Source organism: Ochotona curzoniae, unplaced genomic scaffold, assembly GCF_017591425.1.
Source record: "Ochotona curzoniae isolate NIBS_2020 unplaced genomic scaffold, NIBS_Ocur_1.0 scaffold_2587, whole genome shotgun sequence".
In the NCBI taxonomy this organism is placed as follows: Eukaryota; Metazoa; Chordata; class Mammalia; order Lagomorpha; family Ochotonidae; genus Ochotona; species Ochotona curzoniae.
In genome coordinates, this window is record NW_024467096.1 from 11,365,443 (window position 1) to 11,388,129 (window position 22,687).

The 22,687-nt window shown below is 39.4% G+C and overlaps 1 protein-coding gene across 9 annotated transcripts in view; it reads right to left on the reverse strand.

Moving 5' to 3' along the window:
- The window catches only part of TP63 (tumor protein p63), a 204,330-nt gene that overhangs the window by 22,437 nt on the left and 159,206 nt on the right, over window positions 1-22,687 (reverse strand). For 5 of the 9 annotated variants that reach the window (XM_041002855.1, XM_041002851.1, XM_041002853.1 and 2 more), the window contains 4 exons: window positions 4,658-4,844; window positions 3,827-3,942; window positions 2,394-2,503; window positions 1,599-1,735 (listed from right to left, as the gene is read on the reverse strand). In XM_041002855.1, coding sequence (XP_040858789.1) covers window positions 1,599-1,735; window positions 2,394-2,503; window positions 3,827-3,942; window positions 4,658-4,844 — 550 coding nt within the window. The remainder of the gene's footprint in view (window positions 1-1,598; window positions 1,736-2,393; window positions 2,504-3,826; window positions 3,943-4,657; window positions 4,845-22,687) is intronic. The other 4 variants (XM_041002852.1, XM_041002858.1, XM_041002859.1 and 1 more) reach the window with 1 other exon arrangement.

Sequence of the window (22,687 nt, forward strand, 5' to 3'; positions counted from 1 at the left end):
AGAAATCAGTTTTGCATTTTATTTTTCAAGTAGGCGAATGCGTATTGTGGACATTGTCTTATTCAAGTGAATGAGTGGTAAGCTATCATAGTTTTCTGAAATATAAATTGTATCCAGGATTGAAAGAATAGAGACGATCGCTTTACAAAAATTCAGATAATTTCTTCTTATTGAAGATAATTAATTTGTAATCCAGGGAAGAGTTTAAAAATGAACTTACTATGCAAAGATAAGGGTAAAATAACTTTTATCAAATAAATACATAACTTTTTGAGGAATGACTAAAGACAGAAACAGCCTAACAGTCTAACATGTCATATCAAACACTTAAACTTGATGTGATAGGAGGTTCTCCAATAAAATATTTTGCATCTTCTGAATGATAATGGCTAAATCTTTGTCAGAAAATAAGGTACTGCACAAAATACTTTAAAATATTTGTTGGAGCTGGCACAATGTTGCAATTGGCTAATCCTCTGCCACCAGCTTGTCTTAATGGCGCTGATTTGTGTTCTGGCTGCTTCCCTCTCACCCAGCTCCCTGCTTGTGGCCTGGGAAAGTAGTTGAGGATGGCCCAATGCCTTGGGACACCTCATGATTTCAGGCTTCAAATTGGCTCAGCTCCAGCCATTACAGCCCTTTAGGGACTGAACCAATGGATGGAAGCTGTCTCTTACTCTCCTCTCTGTAAATCTGCTTTTCCAACAAAAATAAATAAATCTTAAAAAATTGTAAAAAAGTCAGGCTTATGCAATATATTTGTTGGGAGAAAATTGCAAGCATGTTAGAACATCTGTAAATATATGGTTTTCATACATCATGACCTGGAATTGTAGGCTCTGTGGTGGTACATGTCATCAGCAAATTGTGTTTGATGTTAGAACATAGAGCCAAAAGCCACCTCCAACTCCCAGCTGCAGTAACCCTGCTTCCATTTATTTTGCACTGTATACTCTTTGAAATACTTCACTTAAAACAAAACAACAAAAAAACAAAAACCCTCTTTGATTAAAAGGTGAAATTTGGAAAGCAACTAAGTAAGAGAGACCTTGAGATAGTCATAAAGTGAAACACACATAATTTTGATCTGCATATTCTCCAGAACCAGCTTTAGGACAGAGATTCCAAGTCTCGCTGTTTCCAGTCATGAGACAGGCAGATGCTATTTTCAAGCCTCATGTTCAGCCACAAAGATGTATTGATACCAACCAGTAAGATACTGATTCTCAACCTTTAACTGGTAGAATGACCAGAAGACCTTTCTACATACAGATTGCTCCATCTCTATTCCAGTTTCTGACAGAGCATATCTGGGACTTCAGAATTTCTGTTTTCACCCAGTTTCCAGACAGTGTTAATGCTGTTGGTGTGGAAGTCACATTATGGGAACACCACACCAAGAAATCCTAACTGTGACTGCTTTTTGGAGTTCACAGTGCACAGCTGCTGTCCTCCGTCAATGCCACAACTATTCCCATGAAACATGGGCAGTCATCTTGCCACTAAAACTCATGGATCTTCTCATAAATTTTCTTTATTTTCCCGCAATGTTTGTGGAGAACTCACTCCAACCTCTTTCATCCACTACATCTACTTACGGCGCTTCGTACCGTCACCATTCTTTGCGCTGTCCGAAACCTGCTGCTTTCGGATGCTGTCTTCATCTGCCTTCCGGTCTCTTCCTGGACAAGCACAGATGCGGGCCTCAAAGCAACGCCTGCCCAGGACTTGCCCACTTGGGAATAAGAGAAGAGAGGATACAGAGTTAAGTTGAAGGAATTTGAAAGGTCATTTGGACTTTTCCCCTGTCTATTTCTACTCTTGGCCATTCCCACCAGCTCATCCATGCATTCTTGGAGGATGCATCAAAATTACTTGGCAGAACACAAAAGTGCTTATATGCCACAAGCAACATTAGAAAATAACATTCCATTTGTTCTGCAAAGAACCTCCAAGCCATTAGCTGAACAGCTGTATTTAGCTACATATTTTGAAGGAAACTTGAGTTAAGCCAGTGGGTGTCTTGTGATAAAATCCCCTAAGGCAGCCCAGACTTACTCAAAGAAACTGCTAAATGCTTTGAGGGCCACATGAAAACAAACACTGTCTAATCAGAAACAATTCCAGCTGAATGTCAAGAATTCAGGTATGAAGTGAATTGCACACCTCCTCAGCTCTTTCTGCCTCCTCTACCTTTACCCACCCCTTTCTGACTCCACTTCCTTAGATCTTTTATGTAAGCATTTGCAGCATGGATTTAAAGCACAAAGGACAAAAATCACCAGCAGCTCTCTGATGCACTTGCAAAGTCCACAATAAAGCAGACACAATTTCACTTTGCCCTTAGCCCATGAAATTGTATTAGAATGCACAGCTCTACATATGTCACTTACTCTCTGGTTTCTAGAGTAACAATGATTAAAATTGGTCGGCGGTTCATCCCTCCAACACAACTGCTGTTACACATGAAATTGTACAGGACTGTCGTGAATTCAGTGCCCACCTGAGTAAAGAGGGAAAAGAACCTTTAGTTACAAAAAGGTCCCGCTTTTATTTACAAATTCCACTTCTGATGAAGTGAGATACTTCCTTCTATTAATGTAAACTTCATAGCCTACTGTCCATCTCTCTTGACCTCACCTTCTGAAAAACTTAAAACCTGATGCTTGTAATAGCGGATACATTTAGAGGTACATTAAATGAGGCAAGTTAATCTTTACAATAATTCAAATGAGCTATACTACATGTGCTAATATAATAGAAAAGCAAGGGTTAAAAATCATCAAAATTAGCAATAATGTTCCAAATGTACTTCTGAGAGTAGATAAAATGGAATGACAAATAGTTGAATGTACAACTCCATGAACAACACCAAAGAGCTCAAACATTCCTGAAAATGTAATTGTTTGTGCAATCCTCAGCTAAAATCAAGGCAACTGAAGTCTAGAGAGCAGGTTACACATCAGAGGTTCGAGAGAGCTGCAAAACAAAGAACTGCTGTGGTCGTTACTGTTATGTACCATCCGCCTTCCCAGTCTACCTTCAACAGCACTTACACGTGTGCTACCTATGCATTCAAACTTCAGCTAAGATATTGCATTGAGGCTCTTCAATTTCCAGAGTAAAATATTTACACCCATTATTCATGTATAATCACTACCAGTTCAATTTCTGGTTGGACAAAACAGTTATATATAAACCCAATTGCTAGTTGAATTATGATTTGCCTTTCAGATGGGAATATGAGTACAGAATCATGTTAATGAGTCTGTTTCATCCCTCTTTATGAGTTTGGAAAGTAGAGAATGTGGAAAAGAAGGATTGAAGAAAATTGAAAGGTCACACATTTGATCACAAGAATTAAGATATCAATAGATACTGGGCCTGGCAGTGTGGTCTAGCAGCTGAAGTCCTCACTTTGAACATGCCAGGATTCCATATTGGTGCTGGTTCTAATCCCAGCAGCTCCACTTCCCATCCAGCTCCCTGCTTGTGGCCTGGGAAAGCAGTCAAGGTCGGCCCAATGCTTTGGGACCCTGCACCCTTGTGGGATACCTGGAGGAAGTTCCTGGCTCCTGGCTATGGATTGGCATAGCACCGGCCATTGCGCTCACTTGGGGAGTGAATCATAGGATGGAAGATCTTGCTCTCTGTCTCTCCTCCTCTCTGTATATTTGACTTTGTAATAAAAATAAATAACTTTCCAGTAACTGCTATCAGCACTTTCTCATGCATGTTTTATTTACACACACACAAACACACACTCACACATATATATACACATATACTTATAGTTATACATGTATTATTGTTACTATTATTATACCTGTGGTGGCTCATAAGGTACCAGCACACTCTGTCTTCCTGTGATGGGGTCTTCTACATATTGAGCATGACTGTTCCCTTCTACTCGAATCAAATGACTAGGAGGGGCAATCTGGCCTGCAGAACAGAAAAGAAATATCATTACTTCTTTTCTCAGGATGAAATTGCAAGGACATGATGCTGACAGTCAAGAAATGACCTGTGTAATAAAGGAAATGCATATGTATTTTTTTTTTTTAAGGAGCGGATTCCAGTTGGGAACTTGTCCTGGCTGCTCTACTTCTCATCCAGCTCCCTGCTTGTGGCCTGGGAAAGCAGTAGAGAATGGCCCAAAGCCTTGGGACCCTGACCTGCATGAAGTCCTTGAAGAAGCTCGTGGATCCTGGTTTTGGATTGACTCAGCTCTGGTTGTTTCTGCTTAGCCCTGTATTTCTCTACTAGGCTATCCCTGGGCAGATCATTCTGAGAAAGATGAAAGATGAAAGATTGTGTAGCCTGAGGCAAACAGATCAGCTCTCACATTCCTGTCTTTATACCCTTTTATTTAAAGAAAAGAGAAAGAAAGGAAGAAAAGAGAGGGGGAAGGATGGGAGGAAGGAAGAACTGGAAGTAAACTGATGTCTAACCCTAACTCAGATTATACACTAGATATCAACAGTAAAGGAACAGTTCAGTCACTGTGTAAGCCACAGTTATTTATAATCATCATTAGACACTCCGTTAATGAAACAGGCAAATCTGAGTTTCCCTCAGATTGCATAACTCAATTAGACAAGTAGGAGTCCAAACAGTGATGCCCACAGGGCCTTTAGCTATAGATTTCACTTCTTACCTTCGTTGAATTCACGGCTAAGCTCATGGTTTGGGCACCGTTTGACCACTTCAGTGACATGTTCAGCTTTTTTGTAGACAGGCATGGCACGGATGACAGCTCCCTGAGGAGGTGGGGTCATCACCTTGATCTGAATGGGGCAAGTCTTTGCAATTTGGCAGTATAGTTTCTTCAGTTCCGTGGAATACTGCTTAGAAATTGGGTGGGAGTAGAGAAAAGGAGAGAACCAACAGGAGATGATATTATACACAAAATCATATTCACATTTATAGCCTTCACAACTATACCATTGGGTATTCTCATCTCTGGCAATCTTTTATGAAAGTTTATATGTATTAACCAATGAATAATTTTGTGCAATTTTAAGTTGATGTTTGTTTGAAACATTTATCAGAGTATATTTATATCACTATTGCCTGTTACCTTCCCTGTAGGATGAAAGTATGGCTTCAAACAATATTATGAGAAGCTTCAGACATTACCAGAAATTAAATGGAGAAAAATATTTTCATGCACTGACAGCAAATATTAAGTAACAGATGTCAGCTTAGCAGGTTCTAGTTATCCCGCCCTCATAATATTCCAGAGAAACTTACAAAAATTAGGTTTCATTCATCTTCATCTGGTCAACAGTAAAGTGATTTAAAAAAAAAAGATCTTAATATTTGAGTTTTGACCTGTGGCTGGCCAGCTGGAAAATTACAAAGCAAGTGCTCCCCTAGGCTACTCAACTGACACTGTCATACTGCAAGACATTTTAAGAGTTGGAAAGAACCATCCAATCCTACGGTTTCCAAATGACAGGCCTGGTATAATATAACTAGCCGCAACACCAAAAGATCCAGACACAGATCTTTTTACTGACTGAGCAAAATATTTCCTTCCCAGGATTCCTTCTTCAGGCGAGGAAGTTCAGCAGTGGTTGGCTGATGTAGAGTTAGGAAAAGCATAGTGGAGAAAGCATGAACCCTAATCCAAAGCAGAAAAAATAAGTCCTATCTTGTGGTGTTGCTTTTTCCTACCTGCACAGGACAAGTCTCCTTCCTCTCTCAGACTTTATCACCCCTGTTCTCTGAGTCAGGGTCCCATCCCGGCATTCCTCTTCTCTCAGCATTCACTGAAATTGCTGGCCAAGAGTGGGGCACCTAGTAACACTTATGAACACAAAGTCTAAACACACACACACACACACACACACACAGAGGTTGCAATCATGACTTGGCAACATCTTCCCAGAGGAGAGACACAAAAGCATGGGAGCCAGAGACCCACTATTGATAGGCCTCACCCCAACTCTGACTAAAGGCAAATATTTCATCCCAAATCATACTTAAAATGACTATTTTACTTCTTCCTTTAGAAATAAAATATTTACTTAAATTATATTCCTTTTCCTCCTATTTCAATATAAGAAATCTTTAGTTAAAATTTCCCAACGCAAGGAGAGGATTGCAAAATCCATTCTCCATGCCCACAGGCCAAGGATTAAACAAGGGTTTTAGATAGCTGGAAGTAATAGCAAACATGCCAAAAATAAACCACAAAAATAAAATTCTACTTGGGAAAACCCTGAATGAAATCTAAATGGATATTTTTGCTGCTATACTTTTAACCAATGACTTGATCTGAGGGGGTATCATATGAGGACATATCAAGATGTCGTTTGTATTGACTACTGTATTTCGGGCTTCTGTTAGCAGATGAATGACACATAATGTCACCATGAGTTTCTTAAGAGGGACCTTAGAAAAGATGTCTGAAAAATAAGTCCGTCAGCTTACACCTGTAGGCAGAAAAGGCATTCTTCCAAAAATGTAAAGATTGCAAAAATGATGGATAGGTGTTCATAGAGGGACAGGTCCATCACAGAAACATTCCAGCTGAATAATTAAATCACTACAAATCAAGCATGACAGAATAGATATACAAGTACCAAGAAAAAGTTTGCATAGTGTCAAAAAATAATTCATACTCAGTCTCAGGAATGGGAATAAGGTATATAATATCTGGATTTAAACATAATAATGCCAGGATACTTAAAAAGGTCCATGAAAAAAGAATATATTCATTAGGCACAAAAATAATTGAAATGCATGCATATAAGGAACTGTCCAAAGTTCATAAATATGTGTATTATGAAAGAAAACTGCATGGACTTCAACAATTTTTGGACCAAAAGTAATTGAGAAAAAATAATTTTTTCTCTACTCCGTTTTAGATGGACTTTTTGAAGCATCTCATGACTGCATCCTTTACAGAGATCTGTTATTAAAAACATAATCCCTTACAACCGTTCGAGGAAGTCATCACAGGCATACTGCCTCTAATATGAGACTTGTGGGACCAAAAGTTTCAGAACCCAGGATGGCGTGGTTTTCACAACAGGAGGCTTGTTCATGTAGTGTGTATTCTGTATACCTGCGGCAGGAATGAAGGAATTTATCCAGGATCACGCAGGAATATTTCTGCAGAAATCACATAGGTGCAAACTCACTGGGAAGCACTTTCGAGCCTCAGAGTTTGGGCTGGGTTTCACAAACTCAGGAAACAGAACAATTTTGGGGCTTCAAAGAGGTCGTTTCAGAATTTCAGACAACAGATAAAGGGCCTATATTATTTTCCCAGTCTCACAGATAAGAAAAGTAAGGTACGGAAAGGACTTGCCTGAGGTCACCCAGATCTGCTCTGTCGCAGTCTTATAACAACTGTGTCTTAGCTCTCAGCTCTCTTAGCTCAGCGGTCCAGATTGCTGCACTTCTGCATATTTCTGAATCCTAACACTATGGCCTCCTTCTGCATTGATTTTTATTGTATACCACCTTCGCAGGATTAAGACAGAGTTCAAAAGTGGTCTCCTACACATCGGCACTTTCTATGTTTATTCCTCAGTATAATATTTGCTCATTTGATTGCAATAGCTGGAGCTGAAACAGCCAAGCTAGGAGGAAGATGTAGCCTCAAACACCATCTGCCTTTGTTTGGTCAACAAAAATAAGAGCCGGCTCCTTTGCCTGACTTATTAACGACCCTGTATCAGGCCACTGTCTTCTACTTATTATTCAACTTCTCAACACCCGTTCAACACATACCACAAACATGAACATATTTCCAACACCACATTCTACACACATTTTGATGAAAACTTCTTAAAGACAACACACATTCATTACTCAACCATGCTTTCCCCATGTGCCACGCCCTTGTTTCTCCTCTGTTCCCTAAAAATGCCAGAGTAGCTCAGATATTATTTCTCAAGTAGAATTGCACCGGGTATTGTAGGACATATTTTCCAATTTTAATTTCTGACCAGGGTTCAGATGCATCATGATGGCTGCCTCTGGTTAAGTACCAGACAGGCTATTAACTTGTTGGAGCCTGGCAACCACTGTTCTTCACAAAGTCTCTACCATCACATTTGCTTCACTGTTTACAAATAGATTCTTTAAAGATGTGTTTTACAATATTAAACTCAATTTTCCTTATCTAATTAGGGGGCCTAATCCCCTAATCTCACTATAGATTTTTGTTTACAGATTTTATAGAAATGGAATATAGTAAATAATTTTACGTGATAATGAATTTAAAATTCATTCATGTTGCTTTATGTGCCACCATTCTGATTTTTCACTAAGATTACCCTTTTTTTTAATCAATTCATCAATCATTTCTAATTTTAAAATTAATTATATTGTGTAGGTTCTCCTTTGACCTCACTAAATTTACTGATTACTTTTTCTAGTTTTTAGTAGACACCTTAGGATTTTCTACGTAACTAATCATATCAAATGCAAAAGAGGAGGTTTTTCTTCTTCCTTTCAAAGCTGCACTCATGGGCCCAGTGCAGTAGCCTACTGGCTAAAGTCCTCACCTTGCACACGCTGGGATCCCATATGGGAACCAGTTCCAATCCCAGCATCCCTGCTTCCCCATCCAGCTCCCTGAATTTGGCCTGGAAAAGCAGTCCAGGACGCCCCAAAGCCTTGGGACCCTGCACCTGCATGAGAGACCAAGAACAGGCTTTGGGTTCCTGGCTTCAGACTGGTGCAGCTCTGGCCATTGTGGCCACTTAAAGAGTGAATCAGTTTTCAGAAGATCTTCCTTGCTGTCTCACCTCGTCTCTATTTCTGACTTTGCAGTATAAATATATAAATCTTTCAAAAGATGCACTCATTTTTAATATCTGAAGTGACTACTGAATACAGAAGCTCTATGATTAATCTAACTCACTCATTTCCCTTTGGTTTTAGAAAATGAGTAAGAAAATAATCTTGTAGTTTTGCTTGCTTGATTACTTAGCAAATGGACTTGTCAACACATAGAAAAGGGAAAGGATGATTTTAATTCTGAAAAAATAAGATATTATGAGGAAACTCTTACTTTCAAATAAAAAAGTAAATATTTCAAAACCTTAAGAAAATACTTATTTTGCTAGACTGTTTTAATTCATTTTTTATAATATTTCTCCTATACAATTTTTGAAGTTCCTTTGTGTAATGTCTGTTATAAAAGCTCATAATTTCTCAGATTTTCTGCATAGCATGTTTAATGTAGCGTAAATAACGTTGGGAAAAGTGTAAATCATTATTTCAACCTAGTAGGGAAATGCTTGTTGCCCAACAATAAAAATCTGCCAGAATTTGAATTTAATCATTCACAATTATAATTTAATCCATATTTATCTGCATATAGACAATAAAGTTCAACCATGTCAAATTACTAGAGTCATCTGTTTAACAAAGACTTTGATTCATCCACATACACATATTTTAAAATACATACTCATCTATCAGTAAATATGTGTGATATAATTTTACGTGTCCTTATATTTACCTGAATTACACTGCACCATATTTGTCCTTAATCATCTGCTATGTTCTCTTCCCTTACCTTAGAGATCTGTCAATGCTCTTATTTGCAAATGATTTCACTCATTTTACAGTTTTGATGAATGAGGAGTGTGAGATAATTGACAACAATCTTCTGCACTTCTGTATTTAGATATCCCATTATGTGTAGTTTGGCTCTTTAAAATATGTCTTATTTTGAAATTAGAACATGAAATACTATGATGGAGAAAAAAGAATAAAAGTGAAGAACACATATTTAAAGGAGCATACTTCCACATATAGGAGCACATGAACGTTGAGACTCATAAATTGCAGGCAAATTATGTGATCTCCCTGAACTTTGAATTAAATAAACCAAAATGGAAAAATGGGAAACATTTGTCAGATGAGCTATACTGGCTCTTGTGTTTAATGATTTGGTATAAATTCTTGTCAGAACACATTTACTGCATTCAAATACCAACTCTTCATACAACAATGTAGAACCTGACATATTGATTTAGTTTCTAATCAGAAACAGATCAAAAGAGAACTCACTATGTTTCTATATTCATGTGTCCATATTGAATAATTTGCTCGCTGCACAGAAGCATGATCATGAATAAACTGGCATTCTTTTCAGTTGGTAGCTACTCAAACCCAGAAAGCTTTGGAACAATCCTGAGCAAAGACCGTTTATAGTGTCACAGACCAGAACTATTTGAAAATGAACAAACTATCTTGCTAAACAACAGCCCTGACAAAAAGGGAAAGCAAGTTGTATCTAAGTTGTGTTTTCTTTGGGGAGGAAGAGGAGGAGCTTTGGCATATTGAGGGGTGAGCTGTTTAAGCCAAATATCATGTTCAAATAACATAACCACTGTGGATGTTGGAAAATAAGAGAAAATTCAGCTCCTTTACTAATAATATGTTGCATAAAGAAGCTGGGGGTGGGGCAATCCGAGTGACTAGGATCTAACCATCACCACCTGCCTCAGTGACATACTATATTGCATGATCTTGGCTGCCAGACTGGTAATTCAGTATCACGATGCATAGACATGCCAAAAAATGCCAGCGAATGCCAGCTTGCACCTGCATGACTTCAATAGCTTCCTCTGCTGAAGGAAAGACTCTCCTTCCCTACTACATCATAAATGAAAAAAACAAAACTACTTCATTTAATCTCTCCTGGAAAGAATGTCCTATGCATAAGCAAATTTCAAATCAGATCGCTTTCATGATGCTTACGTTTTTTTTTTTTTTTGATTTATTTATTTATTTTTATTGGAAAGGCAGATATACAGAGAGGAGAGTCAGAGAGGAAGATCTTCCGTCCAATGATTCACTCCCCAAGTGAGCCGCAACGGCCGATGTTATGCTGATCCAAAGCCAGGAGCCTCTTCCGGGTCTCCCACGCGGGTGCAGGGTCCCAAAGCTTTGGGCCGTCCTCGACTGCTTTCCCGGGCCACAGGCAGGGAGCTGGAAGGGAAGCGGGGCTGCTGGGATAGAACCAGCGCCCATATGGGATCCCGGGTGTGCAAGGCAAGGACCTTAACCACCGCACCACTGCACCAGGCCCTACAAATTGTTTTCTAATGTAATGATATATTCATTATGTTCGTTGGTCCATTAATTCTGAGAATATATAAATTTGACCTGTAAACATGGATACAGCTGTAGTCCATTGATAACTTAGGATATTAAAAAAGAGAGATAGTCCAAGAAAAAAAATTAATTAATAATTAGTGTCTCTTTATTTCTGGACTTATGAATACATTTGGCTTTATTTTTTTAGAAGAATGAAAAATAGTGAGGCCTCAAAAATAGTCAAAAAGATAGCCACCATCGCTAAGGTGAAATATTAGGTACACTCCTAATTTGTGTTTCTTATTTCTAAAGAGTGCAAAAAAATGGAGCAGGCAAAATGTGGCCTGTTCAAGCTCAAGTAAGCTAAATGACTTGGCAAGGGAAAACAAAGGAAGCTCTAAAGCTATCATGGCAGTTTGATTCATCCAAGGCTGGTCACGATGGAGTAAAAGGCCTGTCCTAATTAAAGCAGCATGATTTTAAAACACTCAGGGACTTGCTTTTTAAAACTGTATTTCAGCAAGTTTCCAAACAAATGTCCTTATATAAGGGTAAGAAAATGATAAAAGTAATAATTGAAATTAAATTCATACAGCAAAGATGGGTTATTGGATGATGACAAAATAAAATTGCAGCAGCTGATTTGGGTATGTTATGAGTGTTGTAAAGATTTTTTTTTTAATTTTAAGATTTATTTATGTTCATTCCCCAAGTGGCTGCAATGGCCAGAGCTGAGCGAATCCAAAACCAGGAGCCAGGAGCTTCTGGGTCTCCCATGCAGATTCAGGGTCCCAAGGCTTTGGGCTGTTCTCAACTGATTTCCCAGGCCACAACCAGGGAGCTGGAAGGGAAAGTGGAGCAGCCAGGATACAAATTGATGCCCTTACGGGATTCTGGCACCTGCAAGGTGAGGACTTTAGCCCATAGGTTACCATGCCAGGCCTGGCTAAGATTCTTAAGAAGAAAAAAAAAGAATACATGGACAGAAGACTATAACGATTAAAATATATTTTGACCAGAAGGCTTAGAAAAATGGATTCTAGAGGTCAACATAATAAAATGCAAAAATAATGCAAGTCATCAAAGGCTTGACACAACTACCATTTGGCACACTCAAAAGCACACATTTAATAACTTTGAGGCAGTATATTCAATAAACTACAAATATACTTAGATGTACCCAGACTTGTTCTCTACAAATAAACTCACCTAAGAAACATTAAACATTTAATTTCCAGGAATTATTAATTGATGATTAAAAGTGCAGTTTCAATTGTCTTAGGTTAAATATATCCACTTCAAACAAATTCCACTTCAGTGCTGGATAATGTCTTAAAATATCCGAAATAAAAAGTGCGCATGAATGCACATATGTCAGGGCGAAAATGAAAGAAGCATCATTCAAGAAGCACGCAAAGATGCTGCTGTCTTGAGCCCACTGTTTTATCATCTCTTTGCTGATCTGTACATGGGTCAGGGGCCAGGTAATGTTACCCTGGGAATCACAGACAGGCTACCATGAGGGAAAGATTCTAGTCCTCTGCTGGACAGCTGACCTTCCGTATCATCTGCAAAGATTCATTTCTGTTCTTCAGCCTCAACTTTTCATATACGCGTAAGAACTTCCTCCTTAAAACTGGATCTGCTGAAAAGGGAAGCAAAGGCAGCTTGCAAACAGGTCCTCAGTCGCATATCCTACTAGATCCACCATAAAGATCAGACAGCACCAGACCCCAAATCGGCTGCGTTGTCTTTTGGCAAGGTATTCATTTCTCCTCCCTGCCTCCCTTACTGCCTTTGCAGTCTGGCTGCCAGACATATACAAATCGTGTTCTCAAGACAGGCAAAAAAAGAAAAGAAAAAAAAAAAAGCCTTCCTCCAAGCACTTATTCTTAACGGCCCTAGCCAAAGAGCCGCCTGTTGCCACCTGTCAGTCCTGGGGATTAATTACCTGAGCCCAGGCTGGGAGCGGCACATTCTTGATGCAGCCTCACCCACAAATGTTGACATCAAGCAGGTGGGCTGTCTGCTACCTGCTTACCATGAAGACCAGCCGGGAGCCCAGGGGGCCTGGCAGGTGGGGGTTGGGAGATCCTTGGATTCAGTCAGAAAGCAGCAAAACTTCTGCAGTCAGGAATGTGTCCTGAGCCGGCACCAAGAAGTCACAGCCAGCTCTGAGGCCAGCCCTGGGCACTAGTTCGAGAAGCAGCTGTAACCTCTCTGCTGGAGGGCAGTGTGTTGGCACCAACATTGGGAAGGGGCAGAGCCTGCCAGTCTCATTTAAGTTGCTCGAGGGTATGAATTTGGAAATCAGTTTAAACAGATTTGCCAGACTTGATCGGTAATTTTGCAACTTTATCTCCCCAGGAGGGTAAAATGGCCTTTCATTGAGTGTCTCTTGCCAATGCAATCCCTGCTAACCCAGCCTGACCAGTAATACCATTCACAGTCACCTTCCCAAGGCAGACACTGGAAGGCACTCGCCAGGTATACAACAAGTGCTCAGTATATGTTAGCCTATGTTGGCATGTTTTCTGAAGCCACAACAACCATGAAAAAAGGTCAGGATGGTATGATTGCTGTTTTACGTGTGGAGTATCAGAGCTCAGAGGCTTAAAGCAATACTCTGACAAAGGACAAACTGAGCAATGGCTGCAGGTGGTTTGTATCCAGAGGACAGATGGAGCATCTGCAGAGGACCTTCCTGATTCCTTCCCATAAAACAGAGTGGGTTTCCCCCAGCCACATGGAGACAAATGGAGTCAGGATTCTTCCAGTAGGAAAACTGATGGTCAAAGAACTCTTAGCCTCATTCCTCCCAGACATATCTAGATTGTAAGTCTCTCATAAAAGAAGAAACAATGACACCAGAAATGAGCTATAAATCAGAATTAGAAGCTGACTTCTAATATCCAACCTCATCAGTTTTTTACTGTTTAATACATCTTTTCTTCCAAAAGACTTATCTTGGTGGTCGCATGGGTGCCAGGTGAGGTAGTGTTGTATACACTAGAGTACACACACACCCACACAGCCTAGAGACTAAATGCAGCATTGTCCATCCTCCAACTCTGACACAGCGCATGTCTAGCTCTGGGCACTGCTTCGGGTTTCAGGCATCCTTTGCCCTTAAGGTACAGGAGCTGGCATTCCTCCCTACTCATGTGACTCACTCTCCCAAGAGCCTACAAGAGCCTGGGCTACTCTATCTACCCTTTCTCTATCCTCTGGGCCCAAACACACACTCTGTTCCTTGCACAGCCCCTACCCTGGCATACCAAAAATGGAAATATCAGTTACGAAGGCAGCAGGTGTTTCCGGAGCTCACTGCCCACAGTGCCACAGATTCTCTGGTCTAAGACACAGTCTCACTTAGTGGCACTCCAGGAGTCTCACCCTTACGTAGCTACCACTCTTCATCCCCCAATGCTACAGTTGAAGAACACGGGCTGTACTTCTACATGCATACCTGTGCTTTATTTCTGAAATGGTTGTATTTTTTCTTGAATCTCTAATCCATACTGACAGTTACACCACTCCCAACAGAGGGAAATACAGAGACACTTATTTCTGGAGGCACTTATGACCCCATATCCATATAATGGCCCAGAGACTCTTTCCAAAGTAACACCAAAATATTAAGATATTAAATTTCTTTCACTGTGAATGTGTTGCTTGCTCTGGGGTTTTATTGAAGATCCATTGTAAAAGTGATTTCTCTATTTTAATAAAACTTATTTATTTGCATCCGTGAGATCCTCCTTGTGGGAAGAGTAAGAATACTAGGTAGGCTAGTATAATAGAACAGTATGTATTCACAGTAGGGAAGATAATGCCATCTATTAATTACTGTGAATGACATCATCACTCGCCCACCTATCTAGTTCCTAACAAATAACAGGCTCATAGCATATTTACTTCAACCTCTGGTAACACTGTAAAAATCATCTTCACTCCTTTGTTGTCAATAAAGACTCAGAACCAGAGGACCGAGAATGGGGCTAAGGGCAGTGGCTCAGCAGTTCTCCTCCTTCTAGAGCAGCACCCCTTATGGGTGCCAGTTTGTGTCACAGCTGCTCCACTTCCAATCCAGTTCTCTGCTTGTGGTGTGGGAAGGCAACAGAGGATGGTCCAAATCCCTTGGGCCCCTGTACCCATGTGGGAGACAGGGAAGAAGCTCAAGGCTCCTGGCTGCAGACTAGTCCAGCTCTGGCCATTGTAGCTTTATAGTTAATGAACCAACAGATGAAAGACCTCTCCTTCTTTTCTCTCTGTACAATTTGCCTTTCAAATAAAAAAATAAATGTGTATTTACTGAAGAAAAAGATTAAGACTTAGATGTAATACATTTGAATTCAAAATGCTTCTTAGCTTCTAAATCAAGAAAATTATTGAGAAGCCTTTTAAAAAGGGTAACATTTCTCATAGACACAGGGTTGTAAACAACCTGATCAATATCTCCCATGCATTTTCTGTGCACTCACTTTCCCCATCTTTCTCTTTCCTGCATTTAACACCATACACACACACACACACACACACACACACACACACACACACACACACTTAAGCTGTTTTTAATACCTGATGTGTTTGAAAATCTTTGAAGAGGGAAAAAAATAAAATGCAACTAATCTCTAAAACAGCTTCCAATTTCAAATTTCAATCCACCTGAATCATAGGTAGACAAGTATTTTGAGGCTTATCATGTTCAACAACTTACTGCCCCTGGATACATATTCATATACTCTAAGTAGAGGGGCTGGAGTGATAAAGCAACCAGAGCAAATATGAATCATGTTTGATATAAAGAAGTTAATATTTATTGAATTTATAGTGTAGGTTCCTTTCTAAGTTCTTTTCTGTCTCACTGATTTTCAAAGCACCTTGGGAAGTGGGTTCTAGTATCTTCATTTGCCAATTCTGTGAGTTGAGATTTCTTCACAGTTGTTGGTAGGAAAAGCCAGGTTCCATATCAGCTATCTCTCACCATGCAATGCCCTGGTCCCTCACCTGTATAGCAACAGCCAGCGTACTGGAAATGAGAACAGCACCCCTGCTGTAAACCCCCGTGTGTTACTAGAGTTAAGTAAAATAATTGCATGAGCATCAGTCATCATCTCTAAGATGGAGCTAACACAACTGCCCATTACAAATTCATTCTAAGCCTTAGTGGAAAGAAGCTCAGCATGTTCACTGACAAACATCTGCTCCAGGATAAATGCTTGATGAACAGCAGTCAGGGTTGTTGTATCACATAGTTTAGTCTCAGCAGTTTTTTCTACTCTGCACCTTTATTGTTAGAGCAATGATTACCTAAATTATTTTAGTGATGTAAGATATTCTCAGGACAATTTCTGAGAGTTCAGCCTGCACGGTAGTAGCTGTTACTAGTGTCAGAGGACTTACGTTCCTAGGGTGATGGGAAAGGGCATACCATCATTCTAATTGAACACGTTCTATTCGGACTCTCAATCTACTCCTGAAATTCCTTGCTTTATCCAAGGTGGGGGAGTATAGGTTCCACTCTATGGTTCTACACACTGCATTTAAACTACAGACCTACTATATTATGCTTCAGACAGAAACTAAGATTACCAAAGAGTCTTAAATTTCTTCATGAAAGCGCACCAACAATAATTGTTGAGAATCATTGTTACTATGATATTTTATATCTTTGATTCCTTTCACATCAGCAAAATGGATGCCCAGGGGTAAATATAATAGGATTTAAACATGACAGAAATGCACGTCAAATGGAGTCAACATAAGCAGAAAACATGCTTGTTGATCATTTTCAACTTTCTATTTATAGTACACCATATACTATACTATATAAATATATGTATATAGGGCCCAGCGCAGTGGTGCAGTGGTTAAGGTCCTCACCTTGCATGCCCGGGATCACATATGGGCACCGGTTCTATCCCGGCAGCCCTGCTTCCCTTCCAGCTCCCTGCCTGTGGCCCGGGAGGGCAGTCAAGGATGGCCCAAAACTTTGGGACCCTGCACCCGCGTGGGAGACCTGGAAGAGGCTCCTGGCTTTGGATCGGCATAGCATCTGCCGTTGCGCTCACTTGGGGAGTGAATCATCGGACGGAGGATCTTCCTCTCTGTCTCTCCTCTCTGTATATCCGCCTTTCCAATAAAATAAATAAATAAATAATAAATCTTGAAAAAATAAATATATGTATATATGTATGCATTATATAGTATATATCATAGTGTGCATGTACACTATACATGCACATCTGTAGTGTGTTTATATATACACATATATATACCATATATACTAAATATGAAAGTATATTTTAACTTATAATACCTGGTGCTTTTTAGTGTGCCATAATAGTAATTTATAAATACTATGATATACTATGAAAACCTTATAGAACTTTAAGGATCTTTGTACTATAGCTGCTTGCAAGTGAATAAAGATGAGACCAATTTATTTCATGGCTTTACCAGGTTACAGATAAATTGCGAACCTTCTTTGCTTCATACAAATATAGAAAACCAACACGCTGAAATGGTGAGATCCAAGAAACACTGTTAAGATTTTGCCAAAAAATAAAGGTAAAATAATAAATTAGATCAAATTTCTTCTTTGATACCTTTAAACTAATTCTTAAACTGTTCCTCCTTTTATAAATAAAGCTACAGGAATGGAAATAATTTTGAGATGTCTGCTTCCCTGGTTGTGAATTTGGCACTCTGCTGGGAACATGAACAGATGCCTATGTTAGCAGGGGCTGCAAGGCTGGGACTCAAACAATCCCTTTCCTCTACTTACAAAGCCTCTTAAAAGCTTATCATCATGTTACTTCCTATGTCTTAGAGTTCAAGCATTTGAGAAGGAAGCATGCTTCATCTTGATCACTTTTTCTGAATTCTTTATAAACTTAATATTCTAATTAGCTCCAACAAGGAAAAAAATGCAACATAACCATCTCAGTTACACCATGAAGTTATAGAGGATTCTGTGGAAATATTATAGTTAGAAAAGAATAACAATAAGTCCTCTAAGAGCAATTTCTGTCTGCAGTTATTTTGATGAACTATCAGAATCAAAAGGGAGGGAAATAGGTTAACACATTTACAATGAACAGTAAGGAAGTTAAAGAAGAGAGGAAGTAAGAGAGGTTTAAAGGGCGATGGGAAAGAAGGCAGGAGGAAGCCCAGGTGGCCACACAAAGCAAGTATGATAGCTCAGTTTATGTTCAACGTCCTGGGCAAACTATTTTGTTGCCTCACTGTTGCTCAGGCCACTGTGTTGAGAAAGATGAAAAACCGACTCTTTTTAAAGAGCTTTTACTTGGGCTGGGAATAAAGTTGCCACAGAAAATCCAACACATCTAATGAAAACAAACAAATAGCAAGATTACATTTTGTTTTTTAAGCATAATTGTCAAATAATGTATGAGAAACACATGGCTCTAAAATCACCTTTTTGTTATTTATCCAAAATTTTCTCTTTTTTAATATGCAATATAAAGCAACTTGATTTCCTGCTTTCTGTAAGTACAGTACCAAGAAGATAATCACAGTCCCCTTCTCCCCGCTCTCCCCATCAGAGCACCCCAGCTTCCTCCCTTCCCTCTCAGTCAGGCTTTGCAGGCATAATTTTAATCCACTCTGTACTCAGAGGTTTAATTTGCCATTAATCATAATTTTCAACAAACAACAAGTCTCAGACATTTATTATAAAAGCTTTCATATTGGATGATTTCTGGATATTTACCACATACGTTCAACAGGTATTAAAATTTAGCAGATCATTTATAACCAAGTGAGAATTTTACAGGCAGGAATGAAGGGGAGAAAGGAATAATTTGGCCAGAGGGGATAGCAGAGAATCAGTTCTGAGGGCAAGTAAACAAAGCAAGGGCTTGGCAGGGTGGCTCAGTTGGTCAACCCTCTGTCAGCAAGCGCCAGCATCCAGTATGGGCACTGTCTTGTGTCCTGCCTGCTCCACTTCCTCCCCAACTTCTTCCTCATGGCTTGAGAAAGCAGTGGAGGATGGTCCATGGCCTGGGAACCCTGCACCCACATGGAAAACCCGGAGGGGGCTCCTGGATCCCAGCTTCAGATTGGCTCAACTCCAGCTGCTGCAGCCCTTTTGGGAATGAATCAGTGGGTGGATGATCTTTCTTTTTGTCTCTGCTTTTCTCTGTAAATATGTCCTTCCAATAAAAATAAATAAATCTCTAAAATAAAAAAAAAGGAGGGGAAGGAGGAAGAGGAGAAGAAGGCGGCTGTTGATAAAGCAAAACTACTCTTTCCGTGACTGTGAAACACCACTTCCAGATGTTGGTCAGAGTACACATTTGGAACCATGGCACACAGTGCTCTTCACAGCTTACTCCTGCACTCTTCAAACTTTTTGTATAAGTGTCAGAAAAGTTGCATAGCATTTTAATTAAGAAGTGAAATTTGTCACACCTACCAATGTGACAAATTTGTTATGAGAATTAAATATGACAAATTCTGGTTATTTTACAAATAGAAAAAGGATTATTCCCACAAATGGAAAAGGTATCCCAAAAGGAACATTTTGACCAGAGTATGACATGCCAAGATGTCAACGTGCAGTAACCAAAAATGGATTATCAGAAATCCATGATTTGAGTTACGTGTCTAGAAACACTTTTGCATGACACTGAAAAGGAAGCGTGAGAATCCAATTCTAAAAGAAATGATGGATGGCACCAATTGTGCCAGCTGAACAATAGGTATGTACATATATGGATGGGCTTACCCTGGGACTAAGATAATAACAGGGATATGAGATGTTGCCAAAATTGAATTAGCAGGATGCCATCCTCTAAGTTTCTGAGATGAGAAATGATGGCATGCTATAGCTAATCAATGTCATTATTTCATAATCATGGGACAAATGTTTTGATTTGCCCAACCCTAGCGAGTTACACTTTCCAATGCTAACAATCACAGAATTATTTCCTACCAGTGGCCCTCCCACACTGAGTATATACTCAATTTCATATTGCAATGAATATATATACTCTTAAAATAGAAATCATTTGGTATTCTTGATTTTGAATATCAAATGTGTAAATCTGACTTATATCCATTCAAATTTCTGAGTAAAATGATCTTGTTTTCCAGTGGTAATGTTTTCATGAAGGGGAAAATGGAGTGAACCAATGGTAAAATCTCTTATAAACAGGAAACACCCATGGAAATAGACTTCTATCCATCCCAACAGATAGGTATCTGAAACACTTGCTTCAAAGCTTCAAAGACAGACACAGTGCTTAGTAACATTCGAGTAAGTGAGCGGAATCTTCCCCAGGTCCCATCAATGCAATAGCTTGAACTGAAACTTGTGCCAGTTGCAAACAAGTAGCTTCTGATTAAAAAAAAAAAAAGTAGCTGCTGAGCACTCAGAGAAAATGCACTACAATGACTCCAGTACATTATTTATGTCTGAGACACCAAGGAGCTGACATACATATACCATGGTCAATATTTCTACTCATTTTATCTTATTGGACACCAGTCCTAATTAAGACTCAGACTAAATAATAATACAAGAATTCCCAGAGAGCTAAGAAGACTACTGACCAAGATCACCTGTTTTAAATGCTTTAATAACCTGTAATTTATTCTCCCCCATTTAGAATATAACTTGAGAGAATATAACAATCCAACCACATTATTTCTCATTATGCATTTCTCACTTTATCTAGTATACTAGATTATATAAAATCTGAGAATGTAAAACTAGAGGATTTTACTCCTGGAACCCTCTAAGATCTTCCGGATCTTACATGCGTGAGATTCCAATCTGGGCACAGACAAGGTTTCACTCAGGTCAGAGGGAACTGAAGGTCTTAATCTCACAGGACATCTTTCTTAGGCCACTCATCCTACAGCCCATCAAAATGAACGCATTTCGAAACTACAACCTCGTTCTCAATCCTCAAAGTTAGAAAATTTGTATTCTTTCCGAGTTGTTACAAAAAAAAAAAATAGAGAAGGGAAGAATGAACATGAGATCAGCAACTGATTGTTGCATTTTAACAAAACCTTCAAATAGAGATATTGTCTTTCCCCCCAAAGAAATGACTGCTCTTTTGCAAAGGACTGGGGTGTACAGACTTAACAGTTCTGTTTCAGAAAAAAAAGAAGAGGATGCATTTGCTCTGTGCACTGCAGCAAACTCTCCCCTTAAACAAGCTGGGCATTAATGGTGATCCGCACGTGGATGAACACAGCTCTCCAGGTGGGGAGCCCAGATGACGCCCGCCGGGAAGGGTCTGTTCAGTGGGAACCGCAGCAGTGTGATGGTGGAGACCCTGAGCACAATCCACAATAGTCTCAACAGTCTTGTATTTTACTTCCAGTAGACATTTCTAGTGGAAAGTTCTTCATTTAGAATTCACCAGGGGCGATTCCATGCATTTACACGGTTCAAAGCTCCCCGTTACTAGCAAGTATGTAGGTGTAAGAATCTGTTTTTCAAATAGCGCATTAACAATTTCCCTCTAAGTCTCTCCTCCCAAACTTAAAAAAAAAAAGAATCTGTCAGACTATCAAAGCACTGTCAGTGCCAGTAAAACACATCATTAAGGTGAGTAATTTTCCTGTTTACTTCAAACACTTTTTTTCCCAAACTCCAACCTGGGCAGGTCTGATCAGGTAAGGCTTTGGAACGAGTAAAAGCGTCCCCAATTTCTACATAAATGCTGCAGGCCATGGGGTAAAGGCAAGTCTCAACTGAGCACTCCACGGTAGTCAAGCTTCCCGGCGCCTCTGGTCTTGTCTCCTTCATACCTTACAAGTATCGTCATGTCTCTTAACCTTCAAAATCGGTTTTATCTGCTCCACATATGCACAGTGCACACACATTCCACTTGTTTCCTTACTTTTGCTGGTAGCTAGTGTGTGTCCTTTCTTACCAAATATGCTTTGTAACAACCCTTTTTGTCTCATGCAACTATGAAAATGCAGCATTTTCCGCTCTAAATGTGCACATTCTTCCCACGAAGACAAATGGCAGTGCAACACCCCCACCCAAAAAAAAGCCTAGCTTTTAGATTGCTAAAACTTTACACTAGTTTTGAAATCTACTGGAATAGAGTTCTGACTTGACCATTTTGTCAGTGGAAATAAACAGTCTTGTTAATAAGTGTTTTCAAAGTCTATACAGATATATCTCTACTGTATAATTTGGAGTTTTATTTTTTTAAAAAAAAAGAGAAAATTACTGCTCTTGACAGGAGATTAGTCTTTCCATGTGATCTACTTCTAGGCAGACAGGAGGCTAAAGTTACAATCTAGCGCTAAAGCTATTTGGTCAATGTGTACAGCTGGGTTGTTTTCATATCATTCACTTCCCAATCTAAAAAACTGGGTGTTAGACGTATTTGAAGGTACTCAAAAATTTCCCGGAAAATGGAATTGAAAAATGAGCTTAGCTGGTGGGGAGGAGAGTTGGAATCATGATTTTTTTTTTCATTAAATGCATTTTCCATGACGTTTTGAAGACCACCCTCAGATAAGTCCCTGAATCACAGGAGAATTCATTCTCCTGTTAAGCACTTCACATTCTTCGGGTAAGAGGTGTTGGACTTGTTATTAAGACAATGCA